We start from the raw sequence: 21,578 nt of genomic DNA, 5'->3' as shown, positions 1-21,578 counted from the left end.
ACATAATACAATACAATACAACATATAATAAAATATTAAGAAGAGGTTATTTCATTGACTTAAATCGAACAATGTCTTCTAGTGGACTAATGACAATTGTTGGTATGGTAGGCAATTGTTATCCCGTCTTGTATGGGAACCTGCCTTTATTTGTCCTGCTATAAATAGAATCAATCCCGGGCATAATTTGAGGATTTACGGTAGCCTAGTGTTCAACTTCTCCTGCACAACATGACGTTAGCTGTTGCTGTAGCCATTTTCACTAGCCTAAAATACAAGTGTATCAACGTTTTTGTTCTAAGACATTTATTTCAAACATAATTTCAAGACACAAATTGGATACTTCAGTTACCTTGGTGCATAAATCCCAGAGAGTAGGCTACCACACCCCAGAGTGATAGGCCTAGCTTTCTTATGCGTTCAGTGTGGGGTATAAACAAGCTGAGAATTTAGCGGTGTCACGTCTGCCTGTCACAGACGTGGGGAGCTCTTTGAAGCTTGGGATAATGTGATACAGTCACTACAGTAACAGTATTTTATTTTACTTCTTATGTACTTTTTTTTTTAATTGTATAAATGCTTTGTTCAAATGCTGTTGGAACAAATAGTTGATTATAAAGGCAACTTTCTGTTGCAATTTTCTGTGTGTTCTGGACTGGTAACTTGTGAAACCAACACTTGTTAAGTTCTAACGTTGCATAAATATTAACTGCAAACACACAGTGGAGAGTTGATTTGGTTTATACCAGACAATTTAAGTAGGACTAACTAGGCTATTTGATCATGCAGTCTATGTTTGGATCATAGGCATGATGATTCATTCATGGCTTCATAAAATATCAACATCCCATGTTGCTTTTTTCTACCATTGGCCCAAGTAGTGACCAGTATTCTACCATTGGCCCAAGTAGTGAAAACAATTGTTTGAAAACAATCAATGGTATTATCTTAATATTCTGGCAAGTTTAAAATATGATGGTCGAAAGTGGGCCAGAGGTGGCGATCCGATATCTGGAAATCTCATCTCACTATGGGTTTGTGTTCACAATTTGGTCCCCCTCACTTTCAAAATATCTCCTGCGCCCCTGCTATATACACCAGGGCACGAATAGCATCCACTTCTAACTATACATTGATGCAAACAGCATACCTTATTCAGAGTCTATTACACAGCTGATCTATTCACACCCTGTTATGTAACAACAACAAAACATGTTGCTTGTTTTTATTATTATTATTATTACATTGTGTGATCAATATGCCAGAATAAATGCACAGGGGTGCAAATAGCATACACTGATATTTGTACCAGACGGGGTATTAATCAGTGTTGTATAAAGTACTAGAAAGCAATACTTGAGTAAAAGTACAAGTATCATACTAGAAAAAGACTTTGGTAGAAGTGAAAGTTGCCTTTTAGAATATTACTTAAGTAAAAGTCTTAAAGTATCTGATATATACTGTACTTAAGTATCAAAATAAATTTTCTGATATTTAATGTACTTAAGTATTTGAAGTAAAAGTAAAAAGCAAGCAGTTTTATTTTGAACTTTTATTGTAAACTTTATTTTGGCTTTCTTAAAGCATAAAGCATATTCAGGGTTCCCATATCTTCTTAATCTCACTCATCAAATCAAATCACATTCTTTTCTAGGACTTTTTAGGCACAATTCTCTGAAATGAAAAATAAATAACTTATTTCTTTCACAAAAAAATGACCTGCTTGTAGGGAGAACATTTTGGTCATGTGGCATGAGCATTTCTAGGGCTTACTCCCCAGGTCACCGTCACTCACACACACAAACACACACACAGGCCACCTATGTCCAGCAGCTACTAATATGCCAGTCATTAGTTGAAACTGAAAAGGTGTCTGTTCATCTTCAAAAGAAGCTGGTTTTCAAAGTTGCCAGAATTCAGTGCCCGGGAGTTTCAGGCCCAAGACCGACCATAGTGGTGGAAATTGGATAAATTAAGCAACATTTCAGCTCTTACAATCCTGTAGTTTTTATTAGTACCATGGTTCAACAAATGTGTAAAGGTTATATAATAATTCACTTCAACTGAGAAGTTAACAAAAAATATTCCACTATTCCACAAGTTACCAAAACAGAAAGAAAGAAAGAAAGAAAGAAAGAAAGAAAGAAAGCCTTTGAAATGTAGCCTATCCCATGCTTCCACAAAGAGGCATATTGAACTAATGTTTAGGCTACATGTTTTTTGCATGGGTAGGCTATATTGTTGTTTGGTGATTTAGCCTACTCCTTTACTACACCCTCTTCTGAGCAAACAAGGCATATAGGTTTATAATGTAGGGTAATTGCTCTTTCTTATATTAAATAACTTTAATTTAACCTCTCTACTTGTCCCTGTAGTCATGACCTCCTCATCACTAATTTCGGGCTCATCATTTTCAGTGGTCGACTGATTGATCTGCTGCTCAATCTCTCCTGGCCTCTTTCTACCCTCCATCCTTCCTGACGCTTGTGTCTACTGTAGGGCCGGCTTGGCTATCCATATCTGAGAAAACTTTTTGGAAAAGACGGGCTATATGGACCCAACCAACTCTTTTTGGGAGGGGAGAACTCCCTCACGTAGGCTACAACCCATGCAGAGGCATTGCATTGGTGTCATGCACAGAATGCGGAACGTGTCCTACTTTAAGAAAAGATAGACTAACGTGACAAATGTCAATATTTGTTTCCTCGACCGGGCCAAAAGTGAAGCGGCCCACCGGGAATTCTCCCGATTACCCACCCCGAGCCTGATTCAGTCTTACTCTTCTTGGACTGAAGACAACTCCTTGGATGGCTATGGATAAATAGCCTTTCACAGGCTGCTAGGGCAGGTAGCTGATGTACAGAGACATTTCTTGCAAATACGGCCACGGGTGTATGACGTTATATTCACCACTACCCTGTTCACCGAGTTCACCACTATCGTCGGGGTGGTCGTCTATGATAACGGGAGGTCCTCCAGTAGGTGCTCCAGTAGGTGCTCGTGCTTCCATGGCGGTTTCAGTTGTGCGTCCTCCTCCTTTAACAACAAACAAGAGATGAAATAGAGTGCGCAGCGTGCAGAGCGTGCGTAATGCAATCTAGGAGCAGTGATTCGCCAAACCTCCATTATTGCAGTCGCACACATTTTTTCTAATTTATGTTTTAGTACCGAGTAACGAAGATGCTTAGTGGAAATATAACGGAGTAAAAGTATACATTTTATCTAGGAAATGTAGTGGAGTAAAAGTGGAAGTTGACATAAATTTAAATAGCGAAGTAAAGTACAGATACGTGAAATTTCTACTTAAGTACAGTAACGAAGTATTTGTACTCCGTTACATTACAACACTGGTATTAATAGAACACTGCTGTGTGCACCAGGGTACGAATAGAATTCACTTCTAATTGCACCAGGGTACGAATAGCATACACTGCTAATTGTACTAGGGGTGCAAATAGCCTTACCCATATGTTATACCAGTGGTTTTCAAAGTGGGGGCCGTGAGGGGGTGCCAGGGGGGCCTCAGCAAGTTGGATGGAAAAATAAAAGCAAAAAATAAATACATTTGAGAAATACAATGCCATTATAATAATTTGTTGCATATCTGAATATTATATTTTCCATGATAATAACTGGGAATAATAGTAGAGTGATAGCTCTCATATAGCAGAAAGCCCCAAATGCAATTTTTACACACTGTATGCTCCATCGCGAAGTGCTTGTGGCTAAAATAATTATTAGGATTAGCTAATAAATGTATTTTTACATTTGCTGTAGTATTGTCAATGGGTTAAGTAACATATCAAGGGGGTCCTTGGCCAGAACCTAGTGGTATTTGGGGGGCCTTGTCGTGGAAAAGTTTGGGAACCCCTGTGTTATACCATAGTGAGAATAGGCAAGAGAAGGAGAGTTGAGAGAGAGAGAGAGAGAGGGAAGCGGAGAGAGGAGAGGGGGGGAGTTGTATGGCGTGACACATGAAAAGTCCATGACAGCACTATGTTATAGCAGCATAACTAAGGCATGGTGAAGGGTAGTCGACACCAGCGCAGGACAGGTACAGTATGGTCAGTGACCACCATCGCACGCATGACTGGGGTGCCAGTCACTGAGGACTCAGCAGGGTGGTCCATTCCAAAAAACCCTGAGGTGGTTGAAGTTCCACACTGCACCAAACCTAACTATGGGAGGCACTAAAGAGGTATGTTTTGTCTAGACTTAAAAATACAGTAGGGAGGGTGTCTGCTAATTGAGGGAGGGAGATTATTCCAGAGGAGGGGTGCGCGGTAGCAGAAAGCTCTGCCTCCTACAGTAGTTTTTGAGATTTTTAGGATTACAAGAAGTACAGTATTCTGTGATCGTAGCGATAGGTGGGTTATATGGGACTAGGAGATCTTTAATATATTCAGGTGCCTGGCCATTTATGGCTTTGTATGTTAGAAGTAGGGTTGTAAAGGGGCGGAAAATTTCCGGAAACTTTTCGGAAACTTAACATGGGAAGTTAAGCTGGGGAATTTTGGAAATATTCCAAATTGGAAACTTTCATGAAATTAAAGGAAATTATGGGAATTAATGGGAATTTACTGGAATTAACTGGGAATTTTGGGTAATTCATACAAACTGTTTCATATACAAACATTAACGTTTTGTTTCGTATTAAGCAATATGATTTGTATGTTCGTATTTCGCTTAGCTTAGCATGCAAAGCTAGCTAGCATGCTAGCGGGAATCCCATTCTCTGCCTATGGTTTACTAGTGTGCTAAACTAGCCACACTGAACTGCCCAAGATACACAACACCACTCAACAACAAAATCTGATTGGTTGGAACATTTTTTCCTCATGCATATGAACACACCGTAGGTTTCTAGCAGCCTATGCCGATTGCTGTGTGCATGTGATTGACATTATGTGCAGGGTAGAAATTTGACTGAAATTGCATTAAATCAGGTTGTTTTAATGAATATTAGACTGCAAGATGGGGTTTTGTCCACTACATTTAAGTTCCCTGTTATAGACTAACTTGCCATATTAAAAATTCCCAGTTTATTCCCATTAATTCCCGTTTATTCCTGTTATTTCCCATATATTCCCGTGGAAAGTTTCCAACTTTGAAATTCCCGGAATTTTGCAACCCTAGTTAGAAGTAATATTTTCAAGTCAATGACTTTTAACAGGTAGCCAGTGTAGAGATGCTAGGATGGGGGAAATATGTTCATATTTTTTGTCCAAGTGAGTGTGCGAGCAGCTGCATTCACTAGGACTAAAAAATACATACCTATAGAATCAGTATAGAATGACATAGATAGAGACTGAACTGCACACATTTTACCAGTTCGACTAAATTAAATCTATCTATCAAAGAATAAAAGATGATGAACATATATCAATTAATCAGCTGTAATAATGCTATTACATTGAGTGACATGAGTGTAACTTCCTGTAGTGTTTCCTGTTTACAAGGCACAGGCACACTTCCAGCTATCAGCACATCAGAGAATAAACTACAAAGAGAAATATTAAGAGCACTGACCTGAGAAAGCAACATGGACAAATCACTACTTCTGATTCTCATTATCACCACTGGTAAAATACTGTACTTATGCATGTTCAGTTTCTAATGGAGGACATGTGGCTTGATTTTTTTATATATTTCTTTATACATTTTAAATTGTATAATGACCCACATCATTATCCTCTGTGTATTTTCTTTTTCAGAAATAATGGCTGACAAAATTTATCCTGATCGGGACGATGTCAATCACCCAGAAGGAATGAAACAAGTGACCCTGGAATGTTCATATGAGTTGAACAGCCGTGGTGTTGTGCTTCACTGGTACAGACAGTACTCCAATCAGGCACCACAATGGCTTCTATTCAAAGGTGCTCGATCATCCAAAGCTTTCAAAAGTTCTAACCCACGATTTACCTCTAACACTGGTGAAACGTTTACTGAACTCATCTTTGAAGATCTGACACTGGCAGACACAGCTCTCTACTACTGTGCTCTCGAGGCACACAGTGATACAAAGACTCTGAGAAGCTGTACAAAAACTCACATTTTAAATAGGATGTTATTCTTTCAGAGATCAAAGCAATTTCCTCCCAATGCTCTGATATCAGTTTAACCATCATTTTTTTTTTTCTTTTTTGCCGAATAGCTTTTGTGGTCACACCTGGTGCATCATTGAAATATATACCATAAACTGTTACACACCAGGGGTGGAAATAGACATTGTATGTATGTTCAGAACTTAGGCCAGTCTGTAACCCAGGAATACACACTGCACACATTTTACGAGTAACTAAATTATGGGATAATGGACATACCACTGTAATACTGCACCAGTGTCGGTTGTAGAGTAGAGACAAGGTAACATTAGATCCATCTTCACTGTGACTTTGGTTTTGGTTTGATATGATCATATTGCCCAAGTTAACACCTGGGATAGAAAGATGCATTTTGAAAAATAACCCCTGAAATGGTGACTTCTGGCAAACTATGAAAATGAATGGACAAAATTGACTGACACATGCAGTGAAAGTCTTTCACTGGGAGAAGAGTGGTTATGATTCAGGTTCATCTTATTTCTATTCCAATTTGTATACAAATAATTGATAAACATAAGTTTGTAAGTGAAGGTGTTCTACACATATGATAGTGTATAATAGTGTATAGTGTAGCCTTGTGGTATGTATGTAGCCCAATGTACAGATGATCTGTGCAAGCTTTGACCAACTTTTGCATCCTTGATATGGAAAGCAAATACATTATTTTCGGTGTGATGTCAGCCCAAATATGCTGTGAAACTTGATTACTCACAAATATAAATAGCATTCCATTCTGTAGGTTCTACTGTTTATTTTGATATATTGTTTGCCATGTGATGTGATGGAGTGATGAGTTAGTGAGCTATGCAATTAAGAGGTGTTGAAATGGACACTGAGGTATATGCAAAATGTAACTAATTAAATTAAACGGTTTGCAAGATGAACCCTTCATCACAGTGTCTAGTGACTTGCACCATTGGAGAGCTGAAATTGTGTGGACTCACATGATATAAGTGTGATGTGTGCGATGCGTACTTTATGAGCAATTCAGCCAAGATGAATGGACACGTAATTTGCGTCAATAGTGAAAAAAGATGTGGGGCTTGAGCCCCCAAAGACCCCCCCCCCCCCCTCACACTTAACTTTAAATGAAATTTAATTCAAAGCATGATGCTGCCATTACGAATCTGGCATGTGATACAAAGTCCAACAAAGCCAACAATATTGAAAATGCAATAAATGCACCAACAATCATCATCCTCTGTATCATCTCCTCCATCTGCAAACTCCCTCAGCAGCAGACATCCCATCCTGCCCCTCACCTCACCATGTGACATTAGAGGAGGAGCTTCAACACTAAGAATGGGACCCAGAGCTTCTGCAGATTAAATAAGGAAGTTTGAGTTGTTACAGTCCTGTTTAAGCTCCTGTGCAAGCATGTCTTTCAGGTGTTTTCTTCTCCTCGTGTCTCTTATTGGTGAGTGGAAACTACAAGTCAGTTTATTCTACTGCTTTTCATTCATGGGGAAGCATTTATGTAATGTTGAATTCCCATGTTCCCATTAAATATAAATAAAATAGTAATAGTTAAAATAAAATAGTTGAGTTGAAGTCTGATCAAAACACATGGTAAATCGTCTTCTCCAGGTAGCAGTTTAGGAGATGAGATTAAACCAACAAAATCAGAAGAGAAAGCAGTGACAGGAGAAAATGTGATGCTGTCTTGCAACTACACAGTGTCAGCCTACAGTCTGCAGTGGTATCGCCAGTATCCCAGATCAGCTCCACAGTTCCTGCTGCTCATCACTGACTCCTCTGAGCCCCTAGTGGAGGAGGCTGATCCACCACATCCAAACCTGTCTGTCACACTGAATGAGGAGAGAAACCAAGTGTTCCTGCAGATCTCCTCAGCTGAAGTCTCAGACTCTGCTCTCTACTACTGCGCCCTGCAGCCCACAGTGACAGGAAACCCAACTTCACGGTACAAAAACCTGCCAGATGAAAATAAACTAACCTGAAATGAGGAATCATGTTTAATGTTCTCTGACCAGTCAATTCTTACAAATTGTGTAAGAATTTAGTGCAGTTCCACAAAAATGTGAATAATTATTCTAGGCATTTACATTATACCGCCAACCTTGGATGGCACAGGTACTAACACATGGAGAACACAGCCAACTCAATGAATAACAAAGTTTTCTATTAAATCAATGTGTCAAGAATAACTAAGATGACTAGATTGATATAACCCACAGCCTACCTTATCTCATTTTTACTTGTGTAAATGGGGTATGAGGATGAGGTCATAATGTCATTTACTACCTGGCTAGATTCACCCATTTAACTCTAGCCAGAGTTTTACTCTTGCTAAAGAAAGGCGTCATAAAACAACAATCCTGAATTAAATGAGATTAGATCGCCATCTAGTGGAGATATGCATGTAAAAATGTGTCTTGTTCTGTTCTCTACTACAGTGGTTTTCAAAGTGGGGGCCGGGGCCGCGAGGGGGTGCCAGGGGGGCCTCAGCAAGTTGGAGGGAAAAATAAAAGCAAGAAATAAATACATTTGAAACATTTAAAATATACTATGAGGGTTGTTATACAATGCCATTATAATAATGTGACGCATATCTGAACATTTCCCATGATAATGACTGGGAATAATAGTAGAGTGATGCCTCTCATGTAGCAGAAAGCCCCAAATAATTTTTTTACACACTGTGTGCTCCATCACGATGTGGTTGTGGCTAAAATAATTATTATATTATTATTAGCTTAATGTATTTTTACATTTGCCGTAGTATTGTCGATGGGTTTAATTAATAAAACATCAAGGGGGTCCTTGGCCAGAACCTAGTGTTATTTGGGGGTCCTTGGCCAGAACCTAGTGTTATTTGGGGGGCCTTGGCCAGAACCTAGTGTTATTTGGGGGTCCTTGGCCAGAACCTAGTGTTATTTGGGGGGCCTTGGCCAGAACCTAGTGGTATTTGGGGGGCCTTGTCGTGGAAAAGTTTGGGAACCCCTGCTCTACTACACTACAATTTCCTCAATCTTTGCTCTGTGTGTGTGTGGATTTTAGGGTTAAAGGGAAACTTGGCAGGATTTCCCCCTCTGCTGGAGAAATTGCGCATTATGCTATTTCAAACAGTGGGAAAAGGTAACGATAAAGCACATGGATTTGTTTACAAGCTAGCGAACGGTTAGCATAAGTTTGGCAGAACTATGTGGATGTTACAAGGTAAGAAACACGATTTAAAACAAGTTTCTTGTTTCTCACTTCTCTTTCCGGGACGGTAGTAGCAATGTTGCATGGTTGGTTTTCCGCCTGGGGACGCTAGGCGCAGCGGGGAAAGTCACCATTTTCACCGGAACAGGTCATTTAACCATCCAAATGATTTCTAAACGGGTTTAATACGTTAAAATAGTTGCCAAGTTCCCCTTTAAGCACTAAAAAGGAATGAATCATCAGGAATTTACATACATTAGGTACAATGGGTACATCATTATGATTTATGATTTCTTAAGCATGATCATTATGATTACATGAATTTAAGGTTAATTGCTCATGAGCTCATAATGTCTGTGGCCCCTCAACTAAAGTGTTGAATAATGGCATGTGTTTAGAGAACTGCAAAGTTGTGTTCAAATCAGAATTTGAGCAGTGATGACCACAGTTTTGGCAGAAAAAGAAATGATCATGATCATTCTTAATAAATCATGATTCATAACGATGTGCTTAAGTTGATGAACTGTTTATGTATGAGGTCACAAATGACAGACTGAACTTATGTGAATTCCTGATGATTCATGATATATTAAGAAATTAAGCAATACATAAATCATGAATTAATTAATGCATGAATTCATGATAATTCATGTACCCTTACTGTAAAGTGTTACCATTAAGGTAATTTAAAATGAAAAAAAAAAAAAAAACACAGTGAAACACACTGGACTGGAGTTACCTAAAATATTGGATAACACTTTCTATGAAGGGAACTGTTATAATTAGTTATGCATATACATAGCTGTTTACTTAGAAGGGCAGCCGTGGCCTACTGGTTAGCGCTTCGGACCGGAGGGTTGCCGGTTCGAACCCCTACCAGTAGGAACAGCTAAAGTGCCCTTGAGCAAGGCACCTAACCACTCACTGCTCCCCGAGCGCCGCTGTTGATGCAGGCAGCTCACTGCGCTGGGATTAGTGTGTGCTTCAACTCACTGTGTGTGCTCTGTGTGTTCACTAATTCACGGATGGGATAAATGCAGAGACCAAGTTCCTTGTATCCACAAGTATACTTGGCCTAGAAACCTGATTTACATTTATATTTACATTTACAATTGGACCCAGAAAAAGTATAAACGGCACACTACTGCATCACCAACCATCACAACCAAATGCCAAATGTTTTATTCCAAGGGGGCATTAAAGTTAAATGACAGAAAGAAAATCCATTATACCATACTACTGTAGTAATACCAGGGGTTCCTGCAGAAATTAACGCTATGGTATGCACCCTCACCTACAGAACCATACCTAGCCTGCTGTCATGCAGTTAATGGGCTACTGTGCAGAGTGAGGAAGTCATGGTAGGCCAATTTGGTATGACTACACACACACAGGGGAACTTCTCTCTCGTTGTTGAGTAGCCTGATGGTAGCCTGCGCACAGTGCGTACGGCCGTGCACCTGCAGGCGCGCCTGAATAATACAACTGTTTCTAAAATTGTACCTGAACAAAAACACGGCATACTGTATTGGAAATCATTTGAAATAACTCAAAACAATTCACCCTCTGACCACAGAGCGGAGCTATTTCACTCAAAGAGACAGACGTAACTGGTGTCTGCCTACTTTACTCATGGTATTTATCATGGATAGTGTTAGTTCAGAGTGCTCTGTTTGCCACTAAGACTTGACTTACTTTCAGCTTTACCATTTCACACAAAACATGAAATGGTGCATCATGAAGTGGTGCATTAAAAGACTCCTTATTATTTTGCTGTGTTACTCAGGTAAGGTAACTATTGAAGTTATTATCATTAAAATCATGTTTGTGTGATAAATTGTAAGCAATACACAATGTGTTTTGATATTTTCACAGCATACAGAGTAAAAGCAAATAAAGTCCATCAACGTGAATCTTGGGTCATCGGCTGTAAAGGAGAGACATTGACCCTGGCCTGTGAATATGAGACTTCAGATGCAAATCCGTATGTGTTCTGGTATAAACAACAGGCATATAACTTTCCCAGATACCTGTTGAGAAGGGAGAGATATGGATCTGCTGATAATGGCACTGAGTTCAATGAGAGATTTCACTCTACACTAAACTTCACCTCCAGCTCAGTTCCTCTGAGCATCCAGGATCTGCAAGTGTCTGACTCTGCTGTGTACTACTGTGCTCTGAGGCCCACAGTGACAGGAGTCTAACACACCATGATGCAAAAACCTAGATGGTGCAGGCTTGCTGCCTCATGGAAATACATGCGGCAAGCAAAAAAAAAAAGTTGTATATTCTAGCAAGGTGGTTGTGTTGAAAAGAGCTGGGCTAGTATGCAGTAAACAGAAATAAAGGTGCGGCTTTAATACCCAGCTGCCACCGTTGTACCCTCGAGCAAGGCACTTAATAACTCCAAGTTGCTTTGGAGAGACTGGACCTTGTAATAATTGACAAATATATAGTCGCTTATATAAATGCATTAGCCAAATTAATAAGTATAAGTATATTTATTGTAGTTTTGAGTTGTATAGTGTATAGAATTTCAGTTATTCAGAATACAATGACTAGTGTCTAACTAACAGGTGAGAGGGAGGAGTATGTTCTCTGAGATGTGGGTCTGAGAGTGTTCATCTAGTTCAAGCTGTAGTGCTCTCTATCTTCCATAGTCCACCACAATGTTCTTCCACGTTGGAATACTGCTAACAGCCTTTATAGGTAAATCTAGTTTATTCTTTCACACTTTTAATTTAAGAATAATGCATCTTTAACATAGATATAATTTCAAATAGCTCTGGTCATATAGGCTTCAAGTTTCATTTTAATACCTGCTATAAGGTACTTTGGGTACCTTTTATTTAATTCATTTTCCCCAACATTTTTTCAGGTTGCACCTTTGGAAATCAAATCACTTCAAACAGTGCTGAGGTCAACACAGTGTCGGGTTTAACCATAATCCTGTCCTGCAACTACTCCTCGTCTACCTATCTACAATGGTATCGGAAGTACCCAAGATCAGAGCCCCAGTTTCTCATGAATGTGTTTAGTTCTGATGAGGCTCAGAACTCAAGCACTGACCCCCACTTATCTGGGATTCTGAACAAAGAGAGAAATCAAATCTTCCTGAACATCAACTCTGCTAAACTCTCAGACTCTGCAGTGTACTACTGTGCCATGCAGCCCACAGTGAACAAAACAGACTCACTGTCATACAAAAACCACAGTCTCACATTTCAGGAAGACAATCTAGTATCTCATTTCTGCTTGTACTGCACAATGTTTTTTTCTGTTTGCTTGCTTGAAAAAAAAAATTCAATATTTATATAATATTCATAGTTTTCCTTTCACTTCCATGGATGAGGTGAATGTTCAACTTTAACATTAACGAAAGAAAAGATTCAAATTTCATCATATTGTGTTATACAGTATGTATCAGCAGAAACCAAATCAGACACATGTCTGTAGTGTTGCTTTCATTTAATTACACTCTGACATACTGACCATAATTGATTATAATGGGTTATCTTAATCCAGCAAATTGGGTTGAAATTTAAATATAATATAATAAATGTAACTGTTAAGTTAAATTTACCAAATGTTTGGGTTATACAGTATATGTAACTGATTTATAACTGAACTGATGATTAAAGTTCAGAATGCCAACTTGCAAATTAAGTTCACATGCAGAATTCACACCAAAAAATAGCCTTCAATATTAGATAGGTATATGTCACAGTGACATAGTAAACACAGCAATATGACAGCAAATAACCAAAGTATCAAGTTCAAGTTTATTTATATAGCACATTATCATGCAAAGAACGTCACTCGATGTGCTTAAAAGAAGAAAAAAAAAATAATAGTAATTAATACAATAAAATAATAAAATATATAAAGGGGGAAATAAGACTGAAAGAATAGGAGGTAAAAAAAATAAATCAATAAAAGAAAAGTATAGTATAAGTATATATACTTTTTTGATCCTGTGAGGGAAATTTGGTCTCTGCATTTAACCCAATCGGTGAATTAGTGAAACACAAACAGCACAGAGTGAACACACAGTGAGGTGAAGCACACACTAATCCCGGCGCAGTGAGCTGCCTGCTTCAACGGTGGCGCTCGGGGAGCAGTGAGGGGTTAGGTGCCTTGCTCAAGGGCACTTCAGCCGCGGCCCACTGGTCGGGGCTCGAAAAGGCAACCCTCCGGTTACAAGTCCAGAGTGCTAACCAGTGGGCCTGGCTAGTTTTTTTAGTTTTTAGAAAAACTAAAAACTAATCAATAAATGCAGAATGAAAAAGATACGTTTTTAGTTTCTTTTTGAAACACTCTATTGTTGGGGAAAATCTAATATCTATTGGAAGCTGATTCCAGCGCTGTGTGGCATAATAGCTAAATGCCATTTCTCCTTGCTTGGTTGCTGGGGACTATTAATTGACAAGTTCCAGTAGATCTAAGCTCTCTACCAGGTGTATATTGGGGAAGCATTTCAGAAAAATATTTGGGGCCAAGTCCATTCAGTGACTTATATACTAGTAGAATCTTGAAATTAATTCTGAAATTAACTGGGAGCCAATGTAAAGATTTAAGAATGGGTGTATGAGCTCACTTTTTAGTCTTGGTTAATAGTCTATCAGCAGCGTTTTTAATATAATTTGGGCAGCCGTGGCCCACTGGTTAGCACTCTGGACTGCGCCGGGATTAGTGTGTGCTTCACCTCACTGTGTGTTCACTGTGTGCTGTTTGTGTTTCCCTAATTCACCGATTGGGTTAAATGCAGAGACCAAATTTCCCTCACGGGATCAAAAAAGTATATATACTTATATACTTAATTGAATCTGTCTAATGGACGTCTTGGTGAGGCCAGTTAGGAGACTATTACAATAATCTACCCTACATCCTGTCTAGAAACAAAATCTCTGATTTTAGCTATGTTTCTGAGATGCCAGAATGCTGATTTAGTCATGTGATCATTCATGTGATCATTCATAGTCAGGTCCCCCCAAGATGACTCCCAAGTTTTTTACTTAAGTCCTATAGTTGTAAGTGCTTTAGATTCTAAGTAAGCATCTATTTGTGTTCTATCCTCTTTGTTACCAAATAAAATAATCTCAGTTTTGCTCTGATTAAGTTGTAAAAATTTCTGCTGCATCCAGGTACAGTATTTACTTTTTCAAGGCAAAGACATAAGAAGTCAATAGAACTCAATTTGTTTGGTGACAATGCAAGGTAGACCTGTGTGTCATCTGCATACAGTAGCTATGATATGCAATCTTGTACTCTTGAAATATATCACAACACTTTTAAACACTCAGTAAAACGTCACGGTTTGTCATAAAGCTACACAACAAATATACTGTATGACTTTTACAACATGAGATATGAGAAGAAAATGTATGTATTCTGCTGTTATGTATTGTGTCTGCACAGGCATTCACAATGGTTAGACAACAACACATTTTTTAAGAATTAACTAATTTCTAAGAAGTTTTGTTATTCAATTCTATATGATATTTTTTAACAGCAAACTCACTATACAGTGTGTACGCAGTTCCCATTGCAAATGAAAGGGGGCATCATTCAATAGCAAACCCAGAGGCATCTGAGGTTCTCATGACACAATACAGTACTGAAGTATAATCCAAGGAACAGATCAGCAGAGACAGACAGGGAGACTCCACATGAAGCTGCACTGCTGGTTGGATTTCAGTTCAGTACAGAGAAGCCATGACCAACTTGATCAAGACATCTCTCCTTTTAGCTGCCTGTTTCTCTGGTGAGATTCTATAGTTTGTTATAGATGGTGTAATATGCATAGACATATTCATCTCCTTTTGCTAAAAAGAAAAAAATAAATAAAAAAACAACATTTCTGTCTTCACAGTGTGCTCTGCAGAGGGGGACTCTGTTTCTCAACTTAAAGATGAGACGGGTCTGGAGGGCAGCATGGTGACACTCAGCTGTCAGTATGACACCACTGCAGCAGCATCTGAACAGTATCTCTTCTGGTACCAGCAGAAACCAAATGGATTCCCCAAGTATATGCTGCAGAAAACTAATTTTGTTAATGACACTCATAAAGACTTTACTGAAAGATTTACTGTCACACTTGACACAACAGCAAAAACAGTTCCTCTGACCATCCAGGATCTGCAAGTGTCTGACTCTGCTGTGTACTACTGTGCTCTGAGGCCCACAGTGGCAGCTGCAGACTCAACTCTCATACAAAAACACCAGGGTATTTACAAGTCAACTTTGCACAATACTGAAATAGCACCCTAGCACAGTAGATGTTTCATTTGACAGTAAAACATAATATGACGTATCCAATTGTAAAACAAAGCAATAAACAATTTTGTTATGATATTCTTATGGTTAAAGGAACCGTAAGAAATGTATTTCAATTAATCATAAAATGGCCCTGATATGTCACTAGACATTAAGAAATCATGTTCATTTCAAATACTTATATCACTGACAACAGTAGTCCGGCCAGGATATTGTCATTTAAAAAGTGAAGTTGCAGCCCTCAACTGATGTTGATGGTGTCATGTTGTGTTTTGGCCTGATGCGCCACCCTCCACCTATCAACTAATCACGAAGTCAGTAGTGTTTCGGCATCTGGGTTGCCAGCTCTGCCAGTCCAGGGGGAGGGGGAGGGGATACACCGCTCTACAGTAATTTGAAAGTGATTGCAGTACCAGTTTTGGCCACAATCTTACATACGGTTCCTTTAAGATAAACACTTCAGGACTTCAGTAGCCCAGAAAGTTGTGGATTACATGGCCACTGGATTACAGACATGACATAGCTCTTTTTCTTGCAAATATGTGTACTATCTTCACAGCATACACAACACAGTGGTTCAACAACATGAGTACTTCATTTTGAAAGAAAACTGATGATGAATAGATATGTATTTGTAAGAATATTGTACAATGCAAAACGTATACTAGTGGAGCCAGCCGGTTTCCACAACCCATAAAACTTGTCACCATTACCTTTAGTGAGTGTCTCGAGAAAATCAGGCAAAACCAGGCAGAGGGCGGAAGATTACATCATTGTGTACAACATAGTAAATATACGCAGTGATTTACATTACATTTGGCTGACGCATTGTTAATAAATAAAAAAATAACTATAAAAAAACTAGCCAAGCCAACATAGTGCCTAGGAGTATGGGCAGACATAATCAAATTGAATAGACGGATAGGGTGCTTTAGAAAGGGAAATGGCCCTCTTGACCAATAAAGGTAGACTAATTACATATTCTACAATTTTTGGATGTAGTTAGCATAACAACATTTCACAATAACAATACACAACACTGTTGCTAAAGATGAGCTTTATTTGATGTTTATTTACAGTGTTAGAACTATACAAAACACACTGTGAAGTCCTTTCAGACTGGGATAGAGTGGTACATAAATACATCCATATACAAGGAATCCTTAAAAGTAAATTATTTTGCATGTCAGTTTTGAAATTTTATAATGAACGCCATAACTTGCAGCCAAATCTGTTTGCAACAGTTTTAAACCTTTCTGTCAGTTCTATCCAGGTGAAAACAAATTTGTACAAAGCAGTCACTCCAAACCAAAGTGTTCATACATAGCAAGGCCTTCCTGAGTGAAAGTCATGTGACTTATTTTAGTGGCAATGCAGTAACCCATGAAGTAACACATCAGAGACCTATGAGCAAGAACAGTTAGAACCTCATCCACCACCGTACATTCCACATGGAGAAATCACTACTCTTCATCCTCATCATGACAACAGGTGAGTTCAAATGGAAAGCACTGGATGATATGTTATGCACAATGTATTGGTAACTGACTATATCCCGTAATAACAATTTCATGCCTCGCCTTTTGTTTAATTCTTCACAGATGCTGTGGCGGATCAACTTACTCCTGCCAACTCCAACATCAAAAGTCTGGAAGGGAACCGTATAAGTTTGCAGTGTTCCTATACAGCAAGCAGTGAATATGTTTTGCTTTACTGGTATAAGCAGTATCCAAATGAAGCACCTCAGTACATACTATACAAAGGAGCTCAATCTAGCACTGGTCATGATGATATTCCTGACCCTCAGTATTATGATTCCACAACATCCAGAGCATCTACTGAGCTCATTATTAAAGTTCTGTCTGTGGCAGACACAGCTCTCTACTACTGTGCTCTGAGGACCCCAGTGATACAAACTCACTGACAAGCTGAACAAAAACATAAACACAAATGGTGGTTTTAAAGCCAAACACATCAAAGTCATTTTCCCACAGGGTTTTGATATCAAACCCACAAGACTGTATTTTATTTTCGAACTAACCCTTGTGGTCACACCTGGAGCACTGCAGCATCGGTTGAATAACAGGGCCAGCTGTCACATTTTCCAGTAGGCCTAGTCTTTTCTGTTAAATATGTTTCATTCTGAAACGTACACTTCAGACATGAGTGTGTGTACAGTAGTACTGTAAAGATATATTTTATAAAGGTAGACCCAAATGAACACGTACAATTAGCAAAGTTACGGTAATCTTGAAAGTAAATCTGATAAACTCATTGTGCCAAGTGCCTACAGACATAATGTAATTGGATAGGTTAGCTAGGGTGAGCATTGGAGAGGAAATGGCTCTCCTGACCAATAAAAATAGACTAATTAGATTATTCTACAATATATGGACAGACCATAACAGAGATTTTACCATAACAATACATACTGAACAATACATCACCGTCAGTCAAGATGGGTTTTACAGTGAATTTCTTGAAAAGAAGTCTTTAAATTTCATAATGAAGCCCATAAGTTACAGCTAAATCTGATTAAATTGTTTAACCTATCTGTTTTCTCCAGGTGAGAATTCAAGAAACACAACGAAATACTTGATATATTTGCCCCTTGGCGACAACATTCGAAACCATTAACAATAAGATGATACCCAGTTTGTCATTAAAGGAGAATTCCGGTGTGATATTGACCTAAAGTGTATTGAAACATGATACCAAGTGTGAACGTATGTCTCATAGCCCATCTCGGCTTGTCCCCTGCACTCCAAAATCTGGCGCTAGTTAGCCGATGCTACCAACAGCTTTTTCAATAGTGGTGCTTCGGCATCGGGCTAGCCATGCAAATAATTCACTGTTTTACACCCATTTACGAGGCTCAATGTATCTCCACACTTCATTGGTAGACTTCCGAGGGCCCTGACATTTAAAACGAGACATTGAGAACTTTGAAAAAGCACTGGTAGTTTACTTACAAGACAATTTATACAGACAGTATCTTCACGAAGTTTAGCGTTTGCAGCCATCTTGAATTTAGTCACGATAAGTCGAGCAACGAGTAAGAATGAACAGGTATGATAAGGGATCAGATTCCAAAAATAATTCAGTGGAAATGCATGGATTCCAGTTGCTGCTACTGGAAGAAACTGGAATCCATGCATTTCCACTGAATTATTTTTGGAATCTGATCCCTTATCATACCACTGCCTCTGAGAACTGTGAGCAATAACAGCTAGAACCTCATTTACTATACCGTACATTCCATGGAGAAATCACTGCTTTTCATCCTCATTATGCTAACAGGTGAGTTCAAATGAAAAGCACTGGATGACGTTATTACATTACATTACAGTAATCGAGTCGAGTCGAGTACAGTAAAAATAAGTGCATCAGTGAGTGCTGTTTTTAACAGTTACGTGTCAGTTTAAGACGGCTGGTGAGTGCTAGGATCAGCAAGACTTGTTGTAAGTGTTGCTATGAGAGGAGATGTTCTCTAAAGAGCTGGGTCTTCTGGAGTTTTTTGAAAATGGAGAGGGATGTCCCTGCCCTTGTAGGAACTGGCAGTGTGTTCCACCCACAAGGAACAACAGATGAGAAAAGTTTGGATTGGCCTGAGCGTACCGGTGGTAGAGCTAGACGTCGTTCGTCTGAGGAGCGCAGCGGTCTGGAGGTAGCGTATGTCTGTATGAGGGCATTCAAGTAGGTGGGAGCAGAACCGGAGACTACTTTGTAGGCAAGCGTTAGAGCCTTGAATTTGATGCGGGCCGCCATAGGTAGCCAGTGTTGCTGGATGAGCAGCGGGGTAACATGTGCCCTTTTGGGTTGGTTGTAGACCAGGCGCGCCGCCGCGTTCTGGATCATCTGAAGTGGTTTCACTGCGCAGGCTGGGAGACCTGTCAGGAGGGCGTTGCAGTAGTCGCGTCGTGAGATGACTATTGCCTGAACCAGAAATTGGGTAGCATCTTGAGTCAAGTAAGTCCTGATTTTCCGTATGTTGTAGAGTGCGAAACGGCATGACCGGGCGACTGAGGCAACATGATCTGAGAAGTTTAGTTGGTTGTCGAGAACAACTCCTAGATTTCTTGCAGTCCTGGTAGGTGAAACAGACAGGGAGTCAAATTTGATGTTGATGTCGTGGTGTATGGTAGGTTTAGCTGGGAGGACCAGCAGTTCAGTCTTTGAGAGGTTCAGCTGGAGGTGGTGTGCCTTCATCCATTTAGCTATGTCTGAGAGGCAATCCGAGATCCGTGCTGAAACCAAGGGGTCATCAGGTGGAAAGGACAGATAGAGCTGTGTGTCGTCTGCATAGCAGTGGTATGAGAAGCCATGCGAACGGTTAATCTGTCCCAAGGAGGTGGTGTAGATAGCAAAGAGAAGGGGGCCCAGCACTGAGCCCTGGGGGACCCCTGTGGTGAGATGGTGAGGTGCAGATAGCTGACCAAGCCATGATACGTTAAACGAGCGTCCTGTGAGGTAGGATTCAAACCAGGAAAGAGCAGAACCGGAGATTCCCATGTTAGCGAGTATAGAGAGAAGGATGCGGTGATTAACCGTGTCAAAAGCAGCCGATCAGTCAAGCAGAATGAGTACTGATGACCGAGCGGTCGCCCTGGCTTCTTTTAAGGCTTCTGTTACAGACAGCAGAGCCGTTTCGGTAGAGTGTCCGCTTTTGAACCCAGACTGATTTGGATCCAGAAGGTTGTTCTGTGAAAGGAAGTCAGAGACCTGTTTGGAGACTGCTCGTTCAATGCCTTTGGATAGGAAAGGCAGGACTGAGACAGGGCGGTAGTTTTCGACTTGAGCAGGGTTGAGAGAAGCTTTCTTAAGTAACGGTGTTACCCGGGCCATTTTGAACGCTGTTGGAAATGTGCCGGAGGTTAGCGAGGCATTGATCACATGTGTGATAGCTGGTGCGATGGTTGGGCTGATGGACTGAAGTAGGCTCGTAGGTATAGGGTCCAGCGAGCATGTGGTAGGACGGCTGCATGTCAGGAGTCTAGATACTTCATTCTCGGAGAGAGGCGTGAATGCTGAAAAAGATGATCCAGCAGAGATCCCTAGAGGTTGTAGGAGTGTGGTATCTGAGTCAGATGCGTTGAGTGGGCATGTAGAGAATTGACTGCTGATTGCCGCCACTTTGTTTGTAAAAAATGAGGCGAGGGTATCTGCAGTAAGGCTGGATGGAGGAGGAGGCAGCTGAGGGTTGAGTAGCGATTTGAAGGTTGAGAAAAGTTTTCGAGTGTCTGTAGCGCTGTTGATTTTGTCATTGTAGAAAGCCGTCTTAGCAGCAGTGATGCTGGATGAGAAGGAGGTCAGGAGTGTCTGGTAGTTTTTGAGGTCATCAGTTAGTTTGGATTTGTGCCATTTCCTCTCCGTGGCTCTGAGTTTGGTGCGCTGCGATCTGAGGGTATCATTTAGCCATGGATGAGAGTGTTTGGATCGAGCTGGCCTTGTGGTATGAGGGCACAGCTCGTCTAGACACGAGCTCAGTGTGGAGCAGAGCGAGTCTGTGGCCTCATTAACCTCCAGAGAGGAGAAGGTGTTGAGTGGAGGTAGACCAGAGGCAACCACAGAGGAAAAGTGCGTTGGAGACAGGTTCTGGATGTTGCGGCGGAACGTGACCATCGGCTGAGGAGCCGGAGGCTGTTCTGTCAGGCTGACGTTGAACTGGATGAAGAAGTGGTCAGAAAGATGGAGAGGCGTCACCGTGAGGGTGTCTGTGCTGCAGCTCCGAGTGAAGATCAAGTCAAGCTCTTTACCAGCTTTGTGAGTCGGTGGGCTTTGAAACAGTTTGAGGTCAAAGGAGTGGATCAGGGCCAAGACGTCCGCTGAGCCTGGGGCATCTAAGTGGATGTTCATATCGCCGAGAACAAGAAGCGGACAGTCATGCTCAGGGATGGAGGATAGCAGAGTGTCAAGTTCGTCCATAAAGTCGCCTAGTTGGCCTGGAGGGCGGTAGATGACCAGCACGTAGTGTTTTGCTGGGGCGATCACTGTGATGGCATGGAATTCGAATGAGACATATTTGTTTGA

The 21,578-nt window shown here is 40.3% G+C and overlaps 6 gene segments (V, D, J or C); all 6 read left to right on the top strand.

Moving 5' to 3' along the window:
• Positions 1-5,382: 5,382 nt before the first annotated feature.
• On the top strand, positions 5,383-6,124 carry LOC121722659. The segment is given in 2 exon segments: positions 5,383-5,582; positions 5,715-6,124. Coding segments are annotated over 2 exon segments (450 nt in total).
• A 1,332-nt stretch (positions 6,125-7,456) lies between these two features.
• Positions 7,457-8,065, top strand: LOC121722617. The segment is given in 2 exon segments: positions 7,457-7,524; positions 7,695-8,065. Coding segments are annotated over 2 exon segments (411 nt in total).
• A 2,893-nt stretch (positions 8,066-10,958) lies between these two features.
• On the top strand, positions 10,959-11,476 carry LOC121722585. The segment is given in 2 exon segments: positions 10,959-11,058; positions 11,148-11,476. Coding segments are annotated over 2 exon segments (393 nt in total).
• Positions 11,477-11,818: 342 nt separating this feature from the next.
• On the top strand, positions 11,819-12,728 carry LOC121722568. The segment is given in 3 exon segments: positions 11,819-11,981; positions 12,151-12,512; positions 12,690-12,728. Coding segments are annotated over 3 exon segments (441 nt in total).
• A 2,153-nt stretch (positions 12,729-14,881) lies between these two features.
• On the top strand, positions 14,882-15,542 carry LOC121722536. The segment is given in 2 exon segments: positions 14,882-15,036; positions 15,145-15,542. Coding segments are annotated over 2 exon segments (447 nt in total).
• Positions 15,543-16,951: 1,409 nt separating this feature from the next.
• Positions 16,952-17,531, top strand: LOC121718727. The segment is given in 2 exon segments: positions 16,952-17,039; positions 17,150-17,531. Coding segments are annotated over 2 exon segments (363 nt in total).
• Positions 17,532-21,578: the final 4,047 nt, after the last annotated feature.

The sequence above is a fragment of the Alosa sapidissima genome, chromosome 1, assembly GCF_018492685.1.
Source record: "Alosa sapidissima isolate fAloSap1 chromosome 1, fAloSap1.pri, whole genome shotgun sequence".
In the NCBI taxonomy this organism is placed as follows: Eukaryota; Metazoa; Chordata; class Actinopteri; order Clupeiformes; family Clupeidae; genus Alosa; species Alosa sapidissima.
The sequence above is the reverse complement of the archived record's forward strand: the minus strand, read 5'-3'. Positions and strand labels throughout refer to the sequence as shown.